The 15928-nt window shown below is 29.4% G+C and overlaps 1 protein-coding gene across 1 annotated transcript in view; it reads right to left on the bottom strand.

Annotated features, from left to right (window-relative positions):
* Nucleotides 1-15928, bottom strand: part of LOC111683178 (protein dachsous) — a gene marked incomplete at its 5' end in the record, with an annotated part of 42419 nt that overhangs the window by 21675 nt on the left and 4816 nt on the right. The window contains 2 exons of the mRNA XM_046947428.1: nt 10940-11442; nt 14006-14079. Coding sequence (XP_046803384.1) covers nt 10940-11442; nt 14006-14079 — 577 coding nt within the window. The remainder of the gene's footprint in view (nt 1-10939; nt 11443-14005; nt 14080-15928) is intronic.

Below are 15928 nucleotides of genomic sequence, written 5' to 3' on the forward strand. Positions count from 1 at the left end.
GTCTATAGTCTAGTCTATAGTCTAGTCTATAGTCTAGTCTATAGTCTAGTCTATAGTCTAGTCTATAGTCTAGTCTATAGTCTAGTCTACAGTCCAGTCTATAGTCTAATCTATAGTCTAGTCTACAGTCTAGTCTATAGTTTAGTATATAGGGTAATTCATAGTCTACTTCAAAATCTATGCCGTCTATAGCCTAGAGTACAGTATTCTATAGTCCAGATAATGGACTGATTTTTAGTCTGGACTATAGACTTTAGCATAGACTGTAGACTATAATCTTGTCTAGAATATGTTGAAATCTATATTTGGCCTAGTCCATAGTCGGGTCTATAGTTTGTGCTATATTTTAGTCTATTTTCAATGAAATGATAAAAATATATACGAAAGTACGAAAAATTGTTACATATTTTTTTTTAATCCCTTACAGGTCATCATCACCATTGAAGATGTTAATGACAATGCTCCCGAATTTGAATCACCCATAATACGTATATCAGTACCGGAAAATTTTGAACTTGGCAAACCATTATATGCCATTCATGCTTTTGATAAGGATTCTGGTAAAAATGCTGAAGTTTCATATATATTGACAATGTTAACAACAGACACATTAAACAATGTCACGATGTCTGCAGGGGCAACTGCATCAGCATCATCATTGGCAGGCGGAGGAACATCTTCTATGAAACAGCAAATAACAACAAATCTAAACTCTTCACCCGCAATGCAGTTGAAACAGAAACTTTTAAATAATCAAGCTGCTGCAGCAGCAGCAGCTACCACAACAGCAACAACATCGTCAGCAACATTAGCTACAAGCACAACATCTGCATATGGTGGCAAAAATAATGTTATTGTTGTTGGTGGCGGTGGCGGTGGTGTTGGTATTGGTGGTAGTGGAGGTGGCAGTGTTAGTGTTATGGATTCTATGTTAAAAAATCTTTTTGCTATCGATGCACGTTCAGGCCACCTAACATTGTCACGACACTTAGATTACGAAACTTCACAAAGACATACGTTAATTGTCACTGCCATGGACGCTGGGCAGCCACGTTTATCAAGCAATTTAACTATTGTCGTGGAAGTACAGGATGTCAATGATAATCCACCAGTATTTGCAAGTAATGAGTACCATGTAAAAGTGTTGGAATCAATGCCAGTTAATTCACAGGTAAGAATACGAAAAAGACACAACAACACAACAAAACAACTAACAAGGTTGGGCTTTGCAAAACAACAAACGAGAAAGAAACAACAAAAATAGTAAGAAATTTTAACAATAAATGATTCTTAAAATGAGATGACAATTTTAGAAACAAAAAAAAACAACTTAAATGTTTGTCAGCAGCAGTAGTTCGTATATGCAAAACAAAAGACTTAAGACACATGCTGTAAACTTATAATTTTATAGAATTTTCAAATCCTTTTACAAAGATTTATTTATTAACCATTATTCAGCTGCAATTTGTTATTTATTAAATTAACTAATATGTGTGTGTGTGTTTGAAATATTAAAATGTTTAACTTTTGCTTTAGCAATTCATTTGTTTTGTTTAACTAAATTGTTTGTTTTATAATCTTAACCGCCTCCTGTTTTAAAGTATTAACAACTTTTTAGATTTTTTTCTATAATATAGTATTTGCTGTTGTTTGTGGTTTTGTATATATTTTTTGTTGTTTATTTGTGCGAAGCAGACATGCCAACATGTCGCATATTCCAAGTCAATCACTAAACAATGCTAAAAGCCCAACAATTTGAGTGATTTATGTTAGACAGTTTTTTTGTTTCAAACTCTTCAGCATTCTTTTTTTCATTTTTTTGTAACAAACAACCAAACTAAATAAAATAAAATAACTTTTAAACGTATATTTTGTTATTTTCTATAAAAACAAATTGAAAAACTAAAACTTTATTTAAATACTAGAGGTTTGATACCTCAGTTGTTTAGCTATTAATGTCGTTTGTATATAGAAAACATATATTTATTGTATATATATTTTTTCTACAATTAAAAACCAGTAGGCTTGTTGCGGCTGTTGCCATTGCTAAAATGTCTATTTATTGCTGCATGAAAAAACACAATGTCATTTAATTATGGTTTAATGTAACAACAACATTTAACAATTGCTATTTACTGCAGCGAATAATCATTAGAAAAAATATCATAACAAATTGTTACAATTTTATGAAATGTATTAGCAATAGATATGTATGTTTATAAATAGCAGGACAGACAGTTTTTGCAAAAAAAATGTGGTTTATTATACCCTACACCATTTTAGTAGGGAGGGTATATTGGATTTGTGCTTATGTCACAATAAGTTCAGAATCATTTTCTGAGTCAATTTATCTACGTCCGTCTGTCCTTCCATGTAAATGACGGACATGACTGTCGAGAGTTTTAACGTGAGCACTTGCCTTTACGGCCTTATCTCACGGTGGTCTTTTTCATCCACAGGGTAGACTTTAGAACGTACTACCATCGCCCCTTTATTCTTCAATAAAGAACTCAAGTGGCAATTTTTGTATATTGGCTTCGACCGGTCCATGCAAAAGTACGAGCTATGTAATCTCTGACCATTAGATGGCCTTTGTTGATTCGACAACAGCACCTAGAGATGTAACCGGTGGACCGAAGTACGATTCATCAATAAGACGAAGACATTGTTTTTACTCACAGGGACACACTGTGGTAATTCTGATATGAACAGACTCTGAACATATCATTCATACGACACATTCATTAGGTATACGGATGGGGTAAGGCCCGGCGAACCTCACATTCATCCCGTACCATATACATTTAATACCAACTCATTTCCAACGCTTAGTTCAACAGTCACTCCTCTGTGGGGTATCTGTTGTTTTCGGCAACAGCACAGAACTTATATATTGACTTTATAATGCATCAGTCTTTTAACCGCCACTTACTCTCCCCGCGAATTTTGGGTTTAAACCACAGCCAGTACGTAGATCCCGAAGGAACCTCAATCAACTGACCAGCAAGTCCTGCGGGCAACTGGTCACCAGATTATGCGGTGCTCTGGTCTGACCTCTGTCAATCTATGCAAGGACTCAGCCAAGCAGTAGACTGTAACCAATTTTTCAGTCCCGGCCAGATTGGAGGTATTGGCCACCTCTTTATACCCCGGGATTGCAATAACACCAAGGAGGAGGTCTCGCCAAGGTAACATGCCCCCGGGGGAATGACGGACGGACAGATGAAATTTAATACATGATCGTCTATTGTTGCAGGGACAAAGCCTACTAAAAATGGTTAAGATCGGTCCATTATTTTAGTTAGCCCTCATACAACTTAACCCCCGAGTATAGCTTGTAAACTTTGTAATTTTGTAACTACAGATTGCAATTGAATGAAATTTGGCCCGTGATCTTCTACAGTACAGTAGAAAAAGCTTATTAAAAATGTTTAACAAACTAAATCACATTTTAATTGTTGTAACATGTGTAGGGTATTATATGGTCGTCCTACATTTGTTTACTTGTTTTTACTTTGGTTTTAGTAGATTTAAAACGTTTTTCTTTGTTAGAAATTCTTATAACAATAATTAACCGCTAATGATTAGTTTTAATTTATAATGACTACATATTTCTTGCAAAAAAATTAAATAAAATTTTAGAAAAAAAATTGAAATGTTTAGAAAAACAAAATCTTTATAAATTTATTAACTTAATTCTAACAATTTGAAATATGTAGCAATTAAATTTGATTTATTAAATTCCTTGAGGATTAAAGTGTTTTTTTTATAAGAAAACTTTGTAAATATTAACTGTCTTATTCATAAACATTTACCAAAGGTTTATAAAACAAATTTTTAGCTTTAATTAGGTAATGAGTGAAGAAGATATTGTTTTCTAAAAAAGCTTTAGCTAATAAAGTTTTATTCAAATTATTTACTCAAAAAAAATGTATCAAGGAAAGCTTTTTTTAAAAAGCTGTTATCTTGGAAGGTTTTTCCAAAACAAACTACTTAATTTAATAGCTTTTAAAGTAAAAAAGCTAGATTTAGCTTTTATCGAAAAAAACATTTTGTAAAATGTTTTTGTCTTTAGAAAGCTTTTTCTAAAAAAACTGTATTTCAGTAAAGGTCACTTTCTAAAATGAAGGCTTTACAATTAACACGCTTTATCTAAGAAAGCTCTGCTGTGAAGAGTTTGTTTAGCTTTCTTTAATAAAAATAAACTTTTCTAAATTTCTAAACAAGAAAAGTTCTTTTTTTTAAAGCTTTCAAAAAACTATTTTCTATTAAATTTCAAATTTTCATAAAATCTTTGACTTTTTAAAATTAAATTAAACTATTGTTAATTACAAAACTAAATAATTTCTCATATTTACTTTGCAAAAGTTTAAGAAATTCTTCGAATTACTATAATTACCACAAGGTGCGGTGGCACGTTTGCAAAGCTTTGCTTTCAGCATATATTAAGCTTTAAATAATTTTTAAACATTTTATATTTAACTCACTATTTACTTAAACAAAAACAGAACAATTTCAATAAATTACTATTGATACGAAATAAAATTAATCCCTCACTTAAGCCGACAATTGCAAAATATTTATAAAAAAAAAGAAAATGTATAAAAATATTATTTTAACGTTTCAGACAACCTTGGATATATTTTTAATGCTTCTGTTTGCAGTATAAGTTTTTTTTTATTAATAACTCTTTTTGTTTGAACAATTTTAATGTATTGCTTTTGTTTGTGGTTAAATGTTAAAATATTATAATTATTAAATATTTAATAGAATTAAAATTGACTTTTTTTTTGGTTTAAAATAAACCATAGAAAATAATTTTTAACATTCCCATTGTGCTTAAGTATAAACCATGCCAAATAAATAAGTAATTAACTTGTTACTTTAACAATAAAATAAATATTGTAAAACTGTTATAAATACAAATAGAAAAAAATTAACAATTCTCGGAAAACTAGCAAAAACAAGCAGTTTATTGTTTATGGCCCTAAGACAAGCAATAGTGGCCTTAATCTAACGATAACTTATATTTTTATAATAAACATATTTAAAAGCTAACGAAAGAATCTAAAACTTTTTATATCCCCCCTATCCCCTTGTCCCCCAACTTAAGAACAACTACCATATTTAAAGTGAAAATTTGAAAGTCACTTAACCCCAATTTGGTTAAATGCAATGAGCCAGACAGACAGACAGACAGACAGAAAGATAGACAAACACAAACAGCAACTAATAATAATGATTGCCATAATATAATGAAATAAACACAAAAAAACAAGACTTTGGTTAAAATCTTAAACAGCCCTAACTTTCCTTTGGCTAATTTTTTGTTATTTCAACAAATGTTTTTGAAATCTTCTATCAGTCTGTATGTGTTTAAAACATTAAATTTAACTATTTCTTCTTATTGTAGCAAATAGAACGAATGTTGAGGCAAAATCACAAAAAAACAAATTCACATCACCATCATCATCATTGGTTTGACTAGAGTTAACAGTAGTATAGTGGCAAAGACAGCAATTTTTATTTGAAAAAAAAAGCTCAACTACACGACAAATCCTTTTTCTTCGCATTTCTAGACACGATTTTAATCGCTATTATGTTGTATGAATTTTTTTTTGTAGTCTGTATATGAGGGGGTATATAAAACATACGCCAACGGTCAAAATAGGTTAATTGTAGAAAAAGAAATATAAAATAAATGAAAACAAAAATCTAATGCTTTTATAGTTTGAAAAAAAGTACTTGTGAATACTAACTACAGCTGAGCTTAACTAACTACTACAAATTCAAATAACAGCTTGAAATAAAAGCATCTAAAGGTTTTATATTAGACCATACAAATGAACTGGTAAATGAGCTACAAAAACAGGCAAATACTACAATGTTATAGAAAGCAGAAAAAGCTTTCTAAACATGCAAAAAATCTTGTAAAAATCTTTCTATTCTAAAAAAGGTTTTTTTAAATCATGCCCCAGTTTTTTTTTTTTTTTGAAAAATACAATTTTAAGAAAGAAACTTTAAAAAAATAAGAATTAAATTTTTTTGAAAAGCTTTTTTGGATAAAAGCTTTTTTTTAGATAAAAGCTTTTTTGGATAAAAGCTTTTTAAGAAAATATGTTTTTGAAGAAAGCTTTTCTTCTAAAAATACTATAAAAAGCTTTTTTTCTAGAATAAAAGTTTTCTTAAATTTAAAGAAAAAATAAGTTTTTTTAGAAAAGCTTTTTTATCATTTATTTTATATTATTAAAGCTTTTATAGAAAATACATTTTTGAAGAAAGCTCTTTTTTAAAAAAGCTTTTCTAAAAAAGTATTTTTCTTTAAAAAAAATTTAAGAATGAAGCTTTTTACAAAAAAAAAATTAAGATAAAAACTTTTTGGATAAAAGCTTTTTAAGAAAATACGTTTTTGAAGAAAGTTTTTTTTAGAATAAAAGTTTTCTTGAATTTTAAGAAAAAAATAAGAAGTTGGTTTTAGAAAAAACTTTTTTATCATTTATTTTATATTATTAAAGATTTTAGAGAAATAAATTTTTGAAGAAAGTTTTTTTTACAAAAAAGCTTTTCTTCTTATGAAAAAAGCTTTTTTTAATTTTTAAGAATTAAAATTTTTTAGAAAAGCTTTTTTGGATAAAAGCTTCTTAAGAAAATACGTTTTAGAAGAATGCTTTTTGTCCAGAAATACTTTTTTTAAAATAGCTATTTTTTAGAAAAGAAATATTCTTAAAAATTTCACAAAAAAGTCTTTTTTAGAAAAGCTTTTTTATTATTTACTTTATATTATTAAAGATTTTATAGAAAATGAATTTTTGAAGAAAAAAATAAGTTTTTTAGAAAAGCTTTTTTTATTATTTATTTAAGAAAGCTCTTTTTAAAAACGCTTTTCTAAAATCTTTTACAAAAAAGCTTTTCTGAAAAATTTTTTTTCTTAAAAGCGTATTTTATTCAAAATCTCCGTATTCATTATTATTAAAAAAAAGCTTTCTCATGTTTTATTTCCAAAATAGTTCTTTGTCAAAAGCTTATTCTCAAAAATGTTTTTTACTTCTTTTTAAAAAGTTTCTATAAAAGCTTTTGTTTTAAAAAGCCTTTCCGAAAAAATCTTTTTCTAAAAAAGCTTTTTTCTTAAAATACTTTTTTAAAGAAAACTCTTTTCTAAAACTTTTCTTTCGTAAAAGTGTATTTGTTTAAAAAAAGCTTGTTTATAATTTTTCAAAAAATCTTTCTCATGTTATTCCAAAACAGTATTTTTAAGTGTATTTTTTAAAATGTTTGTGTTTATAATTATTAAAAAAAGCTTTCTCTTTCTAAATTAGCTTTTTTACTGAAAAACCTTTTCTGAATTAGTTTTTTACTGATAAAAGTTTTCTTAAATTTTTTACTGAAAAGCTCTTTATAAATTAGCTCTTTTAACTTAAAAGCTTCTTCCAAATAAGATTTTAAACTGAAAAACTTTTTCCAAATTAGCTTTTTACTAAAAAACATTTTCTAAATTAGCTTTTTTAAAAAAAGCTTTTTCTATGATAAAGTATCTTTAAATTAACGTTAAAAGCTTTTTCTAAACTAGTATTCACCAAAAAGCAACAAATCGTAAAATATCTGCTAGTTGAGCTTTCTTAAGAAATAGCATTTCTATAAAAATGTTTTAAAAAAATTACTTTTTTAAGATTTTTTTCTGAAAAGACTTTTTACTGAAATAGTTCTTTCTGAAAAACATTTTCAAAGTTAGCGTTTTTCTAAAAAGCTTTTTCTATAAAACACTTTTTTAAATTTTAATTAAAAAGTTTTTCCTGTAAATTATTGAACTAGGAAATAGATCTAAATACGGTTTCTAAAACAAAGTTTTTCGCAAAAAGCTTTTTCTACATAGCTTTTAAGTACAGTTTAGATTTAATCAGTCCTACTGAAAATTAGCAACGTTAGCGTCTACCCTCACTTTCAGCCTTCTCCCACTGTAGGGTATCATTTACAAAACTTTACTGCAACTATAATACAGCAATAAATGTAGTGAGCATTGCCATATATTTTTGTTATAACAAATTTATCCCACTTTATCCAGCAAACACAAGCAAAACAACAACATCAGCAATAAAACTAAACAAATTTTGTGAAAGTTTTTCTTCGTTTTACAAGCATCCTAAGCAATAATACTAATTTAAAAGAAAATAATAATAGACACAAAAAAAACACTAAAGAAAAATTTAAATGTTTAAATAAAATGCATTAAAAATAAAATAACTACTCTTCTCTAATTTTAGATTGTACAAGTGACAGCTGTAGATTTGGATACTGGCAACAATGCTCGCATCACTTATCGTATTATCAACAACAACAACAACAGCAACGGCAACCAGCAGGGAAATCAAACCCTCATAACCAGCAACAACAATAAAAATACAAAAAATAATAAAAACTATAGAATCCAAAATACCAACACCTCCTCATCATCATCATCATCGGGAGAAATTTCCCAAATATTTGGCATATATCCCAATAGTGGTTGGATTTATTTACGTTCGCCTTTAGATCGTGAAACACGTGATCGTTATGATTTAACTGTGGTGGCCAGTGATAATGGCAGTCCTCCAGCCCAAACCAGCACACGTGTTAAGGTACGCGTTTTGGATGCCAACGATAATGATCCACGTTTCTTACGTTCCTCCTATGAGTTTTCCATCGAAGAGAATATGAGTCGTGGTTCATTGGTTGGCGTTATTGGTGCTACTGATTTGGATTTGGATGAAAATGCGGCCATCAGATATAGTTTATTGCCGGCAAATAGTTCGTTTCAAGTTAATCCACTTACGGGTAAGTTGGCAAACAAATACATTCATTGCTTTGCTTTACTTAAGCTTTTCGTTTGGCCAATAACAATGTCAGACCACTTGGCCACAAATATTATAAAGACAACATCATTGAACAGCAAAAAAAAAAATCCAAAAAATAATAGTACAATGCGAAATAGTTAAGTAGGTTAATTTCAAATGAATGCTTAAAAGTATCAAAAAAATGAGAAAGAAAATACATTTGTTGATAAATGAATTTGTTCGGCTATACGGCGGCTAATTTTATTTAAAGTTCAACGAGAACAATTGTGTATAAAAACTAAAAATAAATAAATTATTTATTATAATAAAACCTGTTCACAGGAGAATTATTAAAAAAGTCTATCTATAGTTATAAAATAATTTTTAGCCAACATTTTTTTGAAAGTTTTGTTTCTCAAATAATATAAATTTTATTAGACATCTTGTAAACTAATTAGCTTTTCCGATAGCCAATAAAATATACATTATTAAGTTGTAAAAATTTAAAAGCAGTACAAATTATTTTTTATTACTTTTCTTGTTAATTTTCAAGTTTAAAAAATAAAATATTTATTTGAGTAGATAAAAATAAAATCCAACAGAATACTTTCGCATTGTAAAAGCAAAAAACTTTAATTAACTCTTAGACTTAGTAGAACCGAAACAAAATTAAACTAGAACTGAACTATTACAGAACTGAAACTAGAACTAAAGTAGAACTGAACTAGAACTACTACAGAACTGACACAGAACTGAACTAGAACTAAAGTAGAACTACAACTGAACAAGAACTAGAGCTAGAACTGAACTAAAACTGAACTAGAACAGTACAAAAACTGAACTAGAACTGAACTGGAACTCGAACTGAACTAGAACTGAACTAGAACTGAACTAGAACTGAACTAGAACTGAACTAGAACTGAACTAGAACTGAACTAGAACTGAACTAGAACTGAACTAGAACTGAACTAGAACTGAACTAGAACTGAACTAGAACTAAACTAGAACTGAACTAGAACTGAACTAGAACTGAACTAGAACTGAATTAGAACTAGAACTGAACTAGAATTGAACTGAACTAGAACTGAACTAGAACTGAACTAAAACTGAACTAGAACTGAACTAGAACTCAACTATATCTGACCTGGAACTAACTTATAATTCAACTAAATATGAGCTATAAGTGAACTGGAACTAAACTATAAACTTGAGTATTTTTCTCGGTATAGTTCCCTTGTTTATGGAATATTTACATATACATACATACATTACGTTTCTGAGTGTAAATTGTGTACAAAAAAAAAAAAAAACAGTCCACATACATTTAAAAGTCAAAGATCACGAATTTTTTTCTCGACTTTGTTTGCTCTTTCTCCTGTACAACTGCAGTCTACAGCAACCTTTCAAGTCTTAACACTTACGGTTACTTAAAATGTTGCAATTTTGTTGTTGTTGCATTTAAGCTTATACAAAAAAAGGTAGAATATAAACAACGAACTAAGTAGAAGTTTTAAGCGTAAAAGACTTGAGCATAGAATTCTTAGAATTTGAATATTGTGTGAAATAACAACTGCATCTAAAAAATATATAAAAAAAGCAACAAACACAAGACATTGGCATGACTTCCTAAAAAAGACAGTATTCCATAAGGAAAAAACAACAAGAAACTACTTCTATGTACAACAACTAACTACTGACAAGATTGCTAGTTTAAACAAATGTACATAAATATTCTCATACATATTTATATGTAAATAGATACCTAGGCTAACGTACATACATACATAGATAGATATGTATGTTTATATAGTATAGCCATCATATATACAAATTTCGTAAAGACCTGACTATATGGAAAATGGAAATATGCACTCAGGCGTGGGCTATCAGTTTTTTGGTTGGCTTTTTCTGTTTAGATGCCATACTTTCCCCTTAAGCCAACCAAAAAAAAACAACAACTGCATATATGAAATCTTCAAGAGCTTTTTCAAAGTAACAAACAAATCTCAAAAAGGGATACTTTATTCGTACAACAAAAGGGTCATACATCTATCTAGCTGTTACAGCAAAGGCACTTAGATTTACTTAAATAAGGTAGAAAAAAGAAAGAAATGAAAAGAAAAATGACTTACCCGAAATACTAAACTTGAGCTGGTAAACGTTGGTCGATTGTCATTCAAATTTAACACCTCAACACGCAGCAAACGTATTGATTGTTTTGGTGGATTGCCACCGTCTGTTGCTGCCACAGCCAAACGATATATGCTGCGTTCCTCATGATCCAGCACGACTAACGTACGTATGACACCCGTGTTGGCGTCTATGCTAAACAGACCAAAGCCATCCGAATCACGACCTTTTAATATCGAATAAGTGATCGATGCATTTTGTCCATTATCACGATCGACAGCACGTATGCGCACAACTTCAGTGCCTGGTGGCTGTTCCTCTCGTACGCTGACCACATCCTCTTGCGGATCAACAATCTTCGGTTGATTGTCATTGACATCGGTAACATGGACTTTGACAGCGACGCGTGAACTACGATACGGTGTACCTTGATCGCGAGCCTCTGCTACTAAATCATAAACAGAACGCTGTTCACGATCCAAAGGTTCGCGTGTTGTGATTTCACCTGAAATGAAAATGAAGAATAGAGGGAGTTAGCAAATGTTTGATTGTGTGAATGTGGGGGTTGGATGTTGAGCAAAATTAAAACAAAGTTTTCTGTTGTTCATGTGTGAAATGATTTGTTTCGTAATTAGAATGGGATTTGGTTTACAATTTCTGTTGATAATTGAATTTTTTCAATCAGAACACTTTTGTTTGAAAGTAAATAATTAACTGTATTGTATTTTGCTTCACATATTTTACCAGTTAAAATGTAGAATTTCTAGTTCAGTTCTAGGTAAGTTCTAGTTTAGTTCTAGTTCAGTTCTAGTTGAGCTCTAGTTCTAGTTGAGTTCTAGTTCAGTTGTAGTTCAGTTCTAGTTCAGTTCTAGTTCAGTTCTAGTTCAGTTCTAGTTCAGTTCTAGTTCAGTTCTAGTTCAGTTCTAGTTCAGTTCTAGTTCAGTTCTAGTTCAGTTCTAGTTCAGTTCTAGTTCAGTTCTAGTTCAGTTCTAGTTCAGTTCTAGTTCAGTTCTAGTTCAGTTCTAGTTCAGTTCTAGTTCAGTTCTAGTTCTAGTTGAGTTCTAGTTGAGTTCTAGTTGAGTTCTAGTTCAGTTCTAGTTCAGTTCTAGTTCAGTTGTAGTTCAGTTGTAGTTCAGTTCTAGTTCAGTTCTAGTTCAGTTCTAGTTAAGTTCTAGTTCAGTTTTAATAAATTTCTACTTCGTTTTAACACAAAATTACATCATTAATGAGAACGATTTTCTCTTACTAATAATGAATTCCTTCACTTCTAGCTTTCATAAAACTTGAATGCTCTACATTTCTTTTGATATTTTTTTTCATTTGATCCCATTTATCCGTTTAGAAAATCTTGACTTTATTATGGAAAAAGAAAAATAGATTTTAATCATTTTAAATCAATCTTCCCATTTTCTTTTTTGTGGTACATAGTTTTAAATCGATGTGATTAACATAAATTGTGTATATTTATTTAAATAAATAGCTTTGTGCAACATATTATGCCGGTTAAATGTAACAAGTAACTTTAAACATGTATGCAAAAATGAAAGTTAAGCAATTGATTTTAAATATTTTTTAGAACATTTTAAATGTTGCATGTATGAATGTATGAATGCGAATGTGTGTTTCTGTTGCATAGCAATCTAGTTTTGTACAAAAATTATCAATTCCATGGAGTTTTACAGTGGCCCCTAAATGTCAATCGTATGAGACATACAATTGACGGATGAGCTGACAGCGCTAAAACTGTTGCTGTTGTTGTTATTGTTGTTGCAGCAGTTTGACTATAAAAGCTACAGCTTGTGTGTTGCACAATGATTATGCTTACAACTTTTCCATACATTTGTATGCAACAAGTAGAAGAAGCCTTTAGCTTAGAAATATTTATAAAAATTTCAAAAATGAATAATACATATACAACTTTAACTGGTAGAGTACGAGTACAAATCCTTAGTTAGAAAGAAATGTGCAAAAAGCTTCTGTTTAAATAAATCTTTTTATAATAGATGGTATCGATTTTTATGATCATCATCATCTTCTAGTTGTTTTATTTGGTTTCTTTTTGTTTTGTTTTTTTTTTTTTTGTTTAATGAACAACAGGTTCTTTTTCTGTTTTTTCATATTTGTGTGTTACATTCGAATGGAAAAAATAATATATACACACACTTGTTTTTAACATTGGTTTTCCTAAAAGGCTTAAAGGAAAATTGTACGTTTATTGAGACAGAATTTTGAATGACTTCAAAGTTCCCAATTATTTTCGTTTCTAGTTAAGTTCAACTTTAGTTCTAGTGCAGTTCTAGTTTAGTTCTAGTTCAGTTCTTCTTCAGTTCTAGTTCAGTTCTAGTTCAGTTCTGGTTCAGTTCTAGTTCAGTTCTAGTTCAGTTCTAGTTCAGTTCTGGTTCAGTTCTAGTTCAGTTCTAGTTCAGTTCTAGTTCAGTTCTAGTTCAGTTCTAGTTCAGTTCTAGTTCAGTTCTAGTTCAGTTCTAGTTCAGTTCTAGTTCAGTTCTAGTTCAGTTCTAGTTCAGTTCTAGTTCAGTTCTAGTTCAGTTCTAGTTCAGTTCTAGTTCAGTTCTAGTTCAGTTCTAGTTCAGTCTAAGTTCCATTCTAGTTCAATATACGGTCATTTCTAGTTCAGATCTAATTCAGCTCAGGGTCAGTTCTAGTGCAGCTCTAATTCCGCAATTAACTCATACCTTCTAATCTCTGCTCGTTTTTCTATTCATACATTGTTAGTCATTTGAAAAGTAGAACACTTCTACATTTTCTACTCTCTACACACTTGTACTATATCCATCCAAAATGATTGACCTATGTGGTGGTTATGTAGAGCCATTTCCACCCCTCTTAACGAAACCTGGGACTTGTTTTCATCTGTGCAAACATACAAAATATTTTTAGTAAAATGAGAGTGAGTGCCATTAGATCTAGGAATATTTTCTATAACTTTAGTTTTTTTTGGTTCGTTCATTTGTGTCCAAAAGGAGATTGATTTTTGTTCCAACAACAAGTGTATGTGTGTTATAGTATTTTTTTACCACAGTATATTTGTGTCTACGGTTTGACTTTACTTCCATAGATTGTGGTTAAGTGAGTTGTTAAAAATGTCAATGATTTTGTGGGTTTGATGTAACGTATGGTTAGACTAAAGTGACATTAATTTATGTTAAAAGGAAATTCTTTAGTTTTTATTGCACAAAAAATCGTATTTGAACATGTGCTTGTGTTTTTTTTTCTACCATGAATGTACATGAACAAAAAATGGTTATTTCTCATCGATAATACGTAATGATGATGAATGTTTGAGAGTGTGTTTTTAACACAAACAATTTTGAAATTACAAGATGAATATTTGATGAATATTTGAAAATAAAAAAGCTTTTAATTATGATTGAGAATGAAAAATATTTGTTGACACCTGTTAATTGAGATTTGTAAATATGAAAAATATAGGGGGAGGTATGTTTATTAAAGGATTCTTATGATCCTGTAAAGATAACGGAAATGTCTATTATAAAACGGGCCTAATCAGTTTCAGATTAGTTTTCAGATTGTTATTTTCTTAATATTTTTAGTTTAATACAAATTTAAGTCATTCCTTTATTATTTAAGTTAATTTAACTTACAAATTCATGATTCTTTTGTAACAGAAACATTTTCAATTCTAAGAATCTTTTTTATTATTATTATTATCAATGTTCATTTGTTTTTTTTTTTGTTTGGCATGCACGATTGACCATCGTGTAAAATTTTGTATTTCTTTTACATTTAGTATTTTATTTTTACAACAATTACTGTTACATTCCCACACTCGTATAAATTTTCCTCCATATTTTGTTAGAAAAAACGTTATACGTTTGTAACTTGTCGTTTATAACGATTTATGTTAATTTTTTATTTTTATACGATTTACAATGGAACCAACTAAAAAACTAAAACTTTAACTATACCCGGTAGTTTTAGAGGAGTAACAACTATTCAGATGATATTGGTGGACATTCCATTATCTCATTCAATGTAGAGGCAAACGTTTTTCTTGAGAATGTATTATCAACTAATACAGATAATTGGTATAAAACAGCTCTTTAGTTTACAAAATGTTTATGAAAAAGATTTTCCGGAACAGTTCGTACCGAACTGCAGGGTAATAGTGGTAGAAATGTACATGAACATTTATTTCCCTCACTGTATTTAGTGAAGACATTAATCATTCATTTAGGAGTGGTGTTTTAGTTGAGTCGTTTTTTTTTTAAATAAAAAAAATATTAAAAAACTCTTAAAATTCTTTATATTTATTTGTATTTATTGTAATAAAATGAAGCTACAATCAAATAAATTAAAAATTGTTATTTTAAGCTTGATTTCCGTTCATTTACAAGATCTGTTCATACACAAACAAAGTTTGTGTGGCATGAAAAAATTAATTAAGTTTTTAACTCAATTTGTTTAAACGTTTTAGCTTAAAGTAATATCTGTTTAACTGATTGTTTTGGTATTATAGTGAAAAAGTTTATTTTAGTTACAATACAATGTTGCAAGTATAGTAAACAAGTTTTAAAGGTGTAAAGTTGTTTAAAGATTGTGTAATTGATAATAAAAGGGCTAAATATTTTATATTTAGCTAACAAATTGTAAGTATAGAAATAAAATGTTACAAGTCAATAATAAAATACTTTACTTTAAGTATTACGTGCTCGTTTTCTAGAGCTAAAATAGCGGAAAATTTCTGACCGCTGTCTGGTGTTGGAAGGACATACATATCACTTTCAAATGTGTCCAAAATGATGACAATATCTTTTCTTAACTCATGATAAGCTGAAAAGAAGTAGAACTAAGTATAACCTGTTCATGCAGAAAATATAACCAGTTCTAGTTCAGTTCTAGTTTAGTTCTAGTTCAGTTCTAGTTCAGTTCTAGTTCAGTTCTAGTTCAGTTCTAGTTCAGTTCTACTTCAGTTCTACTTCAGTTCTAGTTCAGTTCTAGTTCAGTTCTAG

This window comes from Lucilia cuprina, chromosome 2 (genome assembly GCF_022045245.1).
Source record: "Lucilia cuprina isolate Lc7/37 chromosome 2, ASM2204524v1, whole genome shotgun sequence".
NCBI lineage: Eukaryota > Metazoa > Arthropoda > Insecta > Diptera > Calliphoridae > Lucilia > Lucilia cuprina.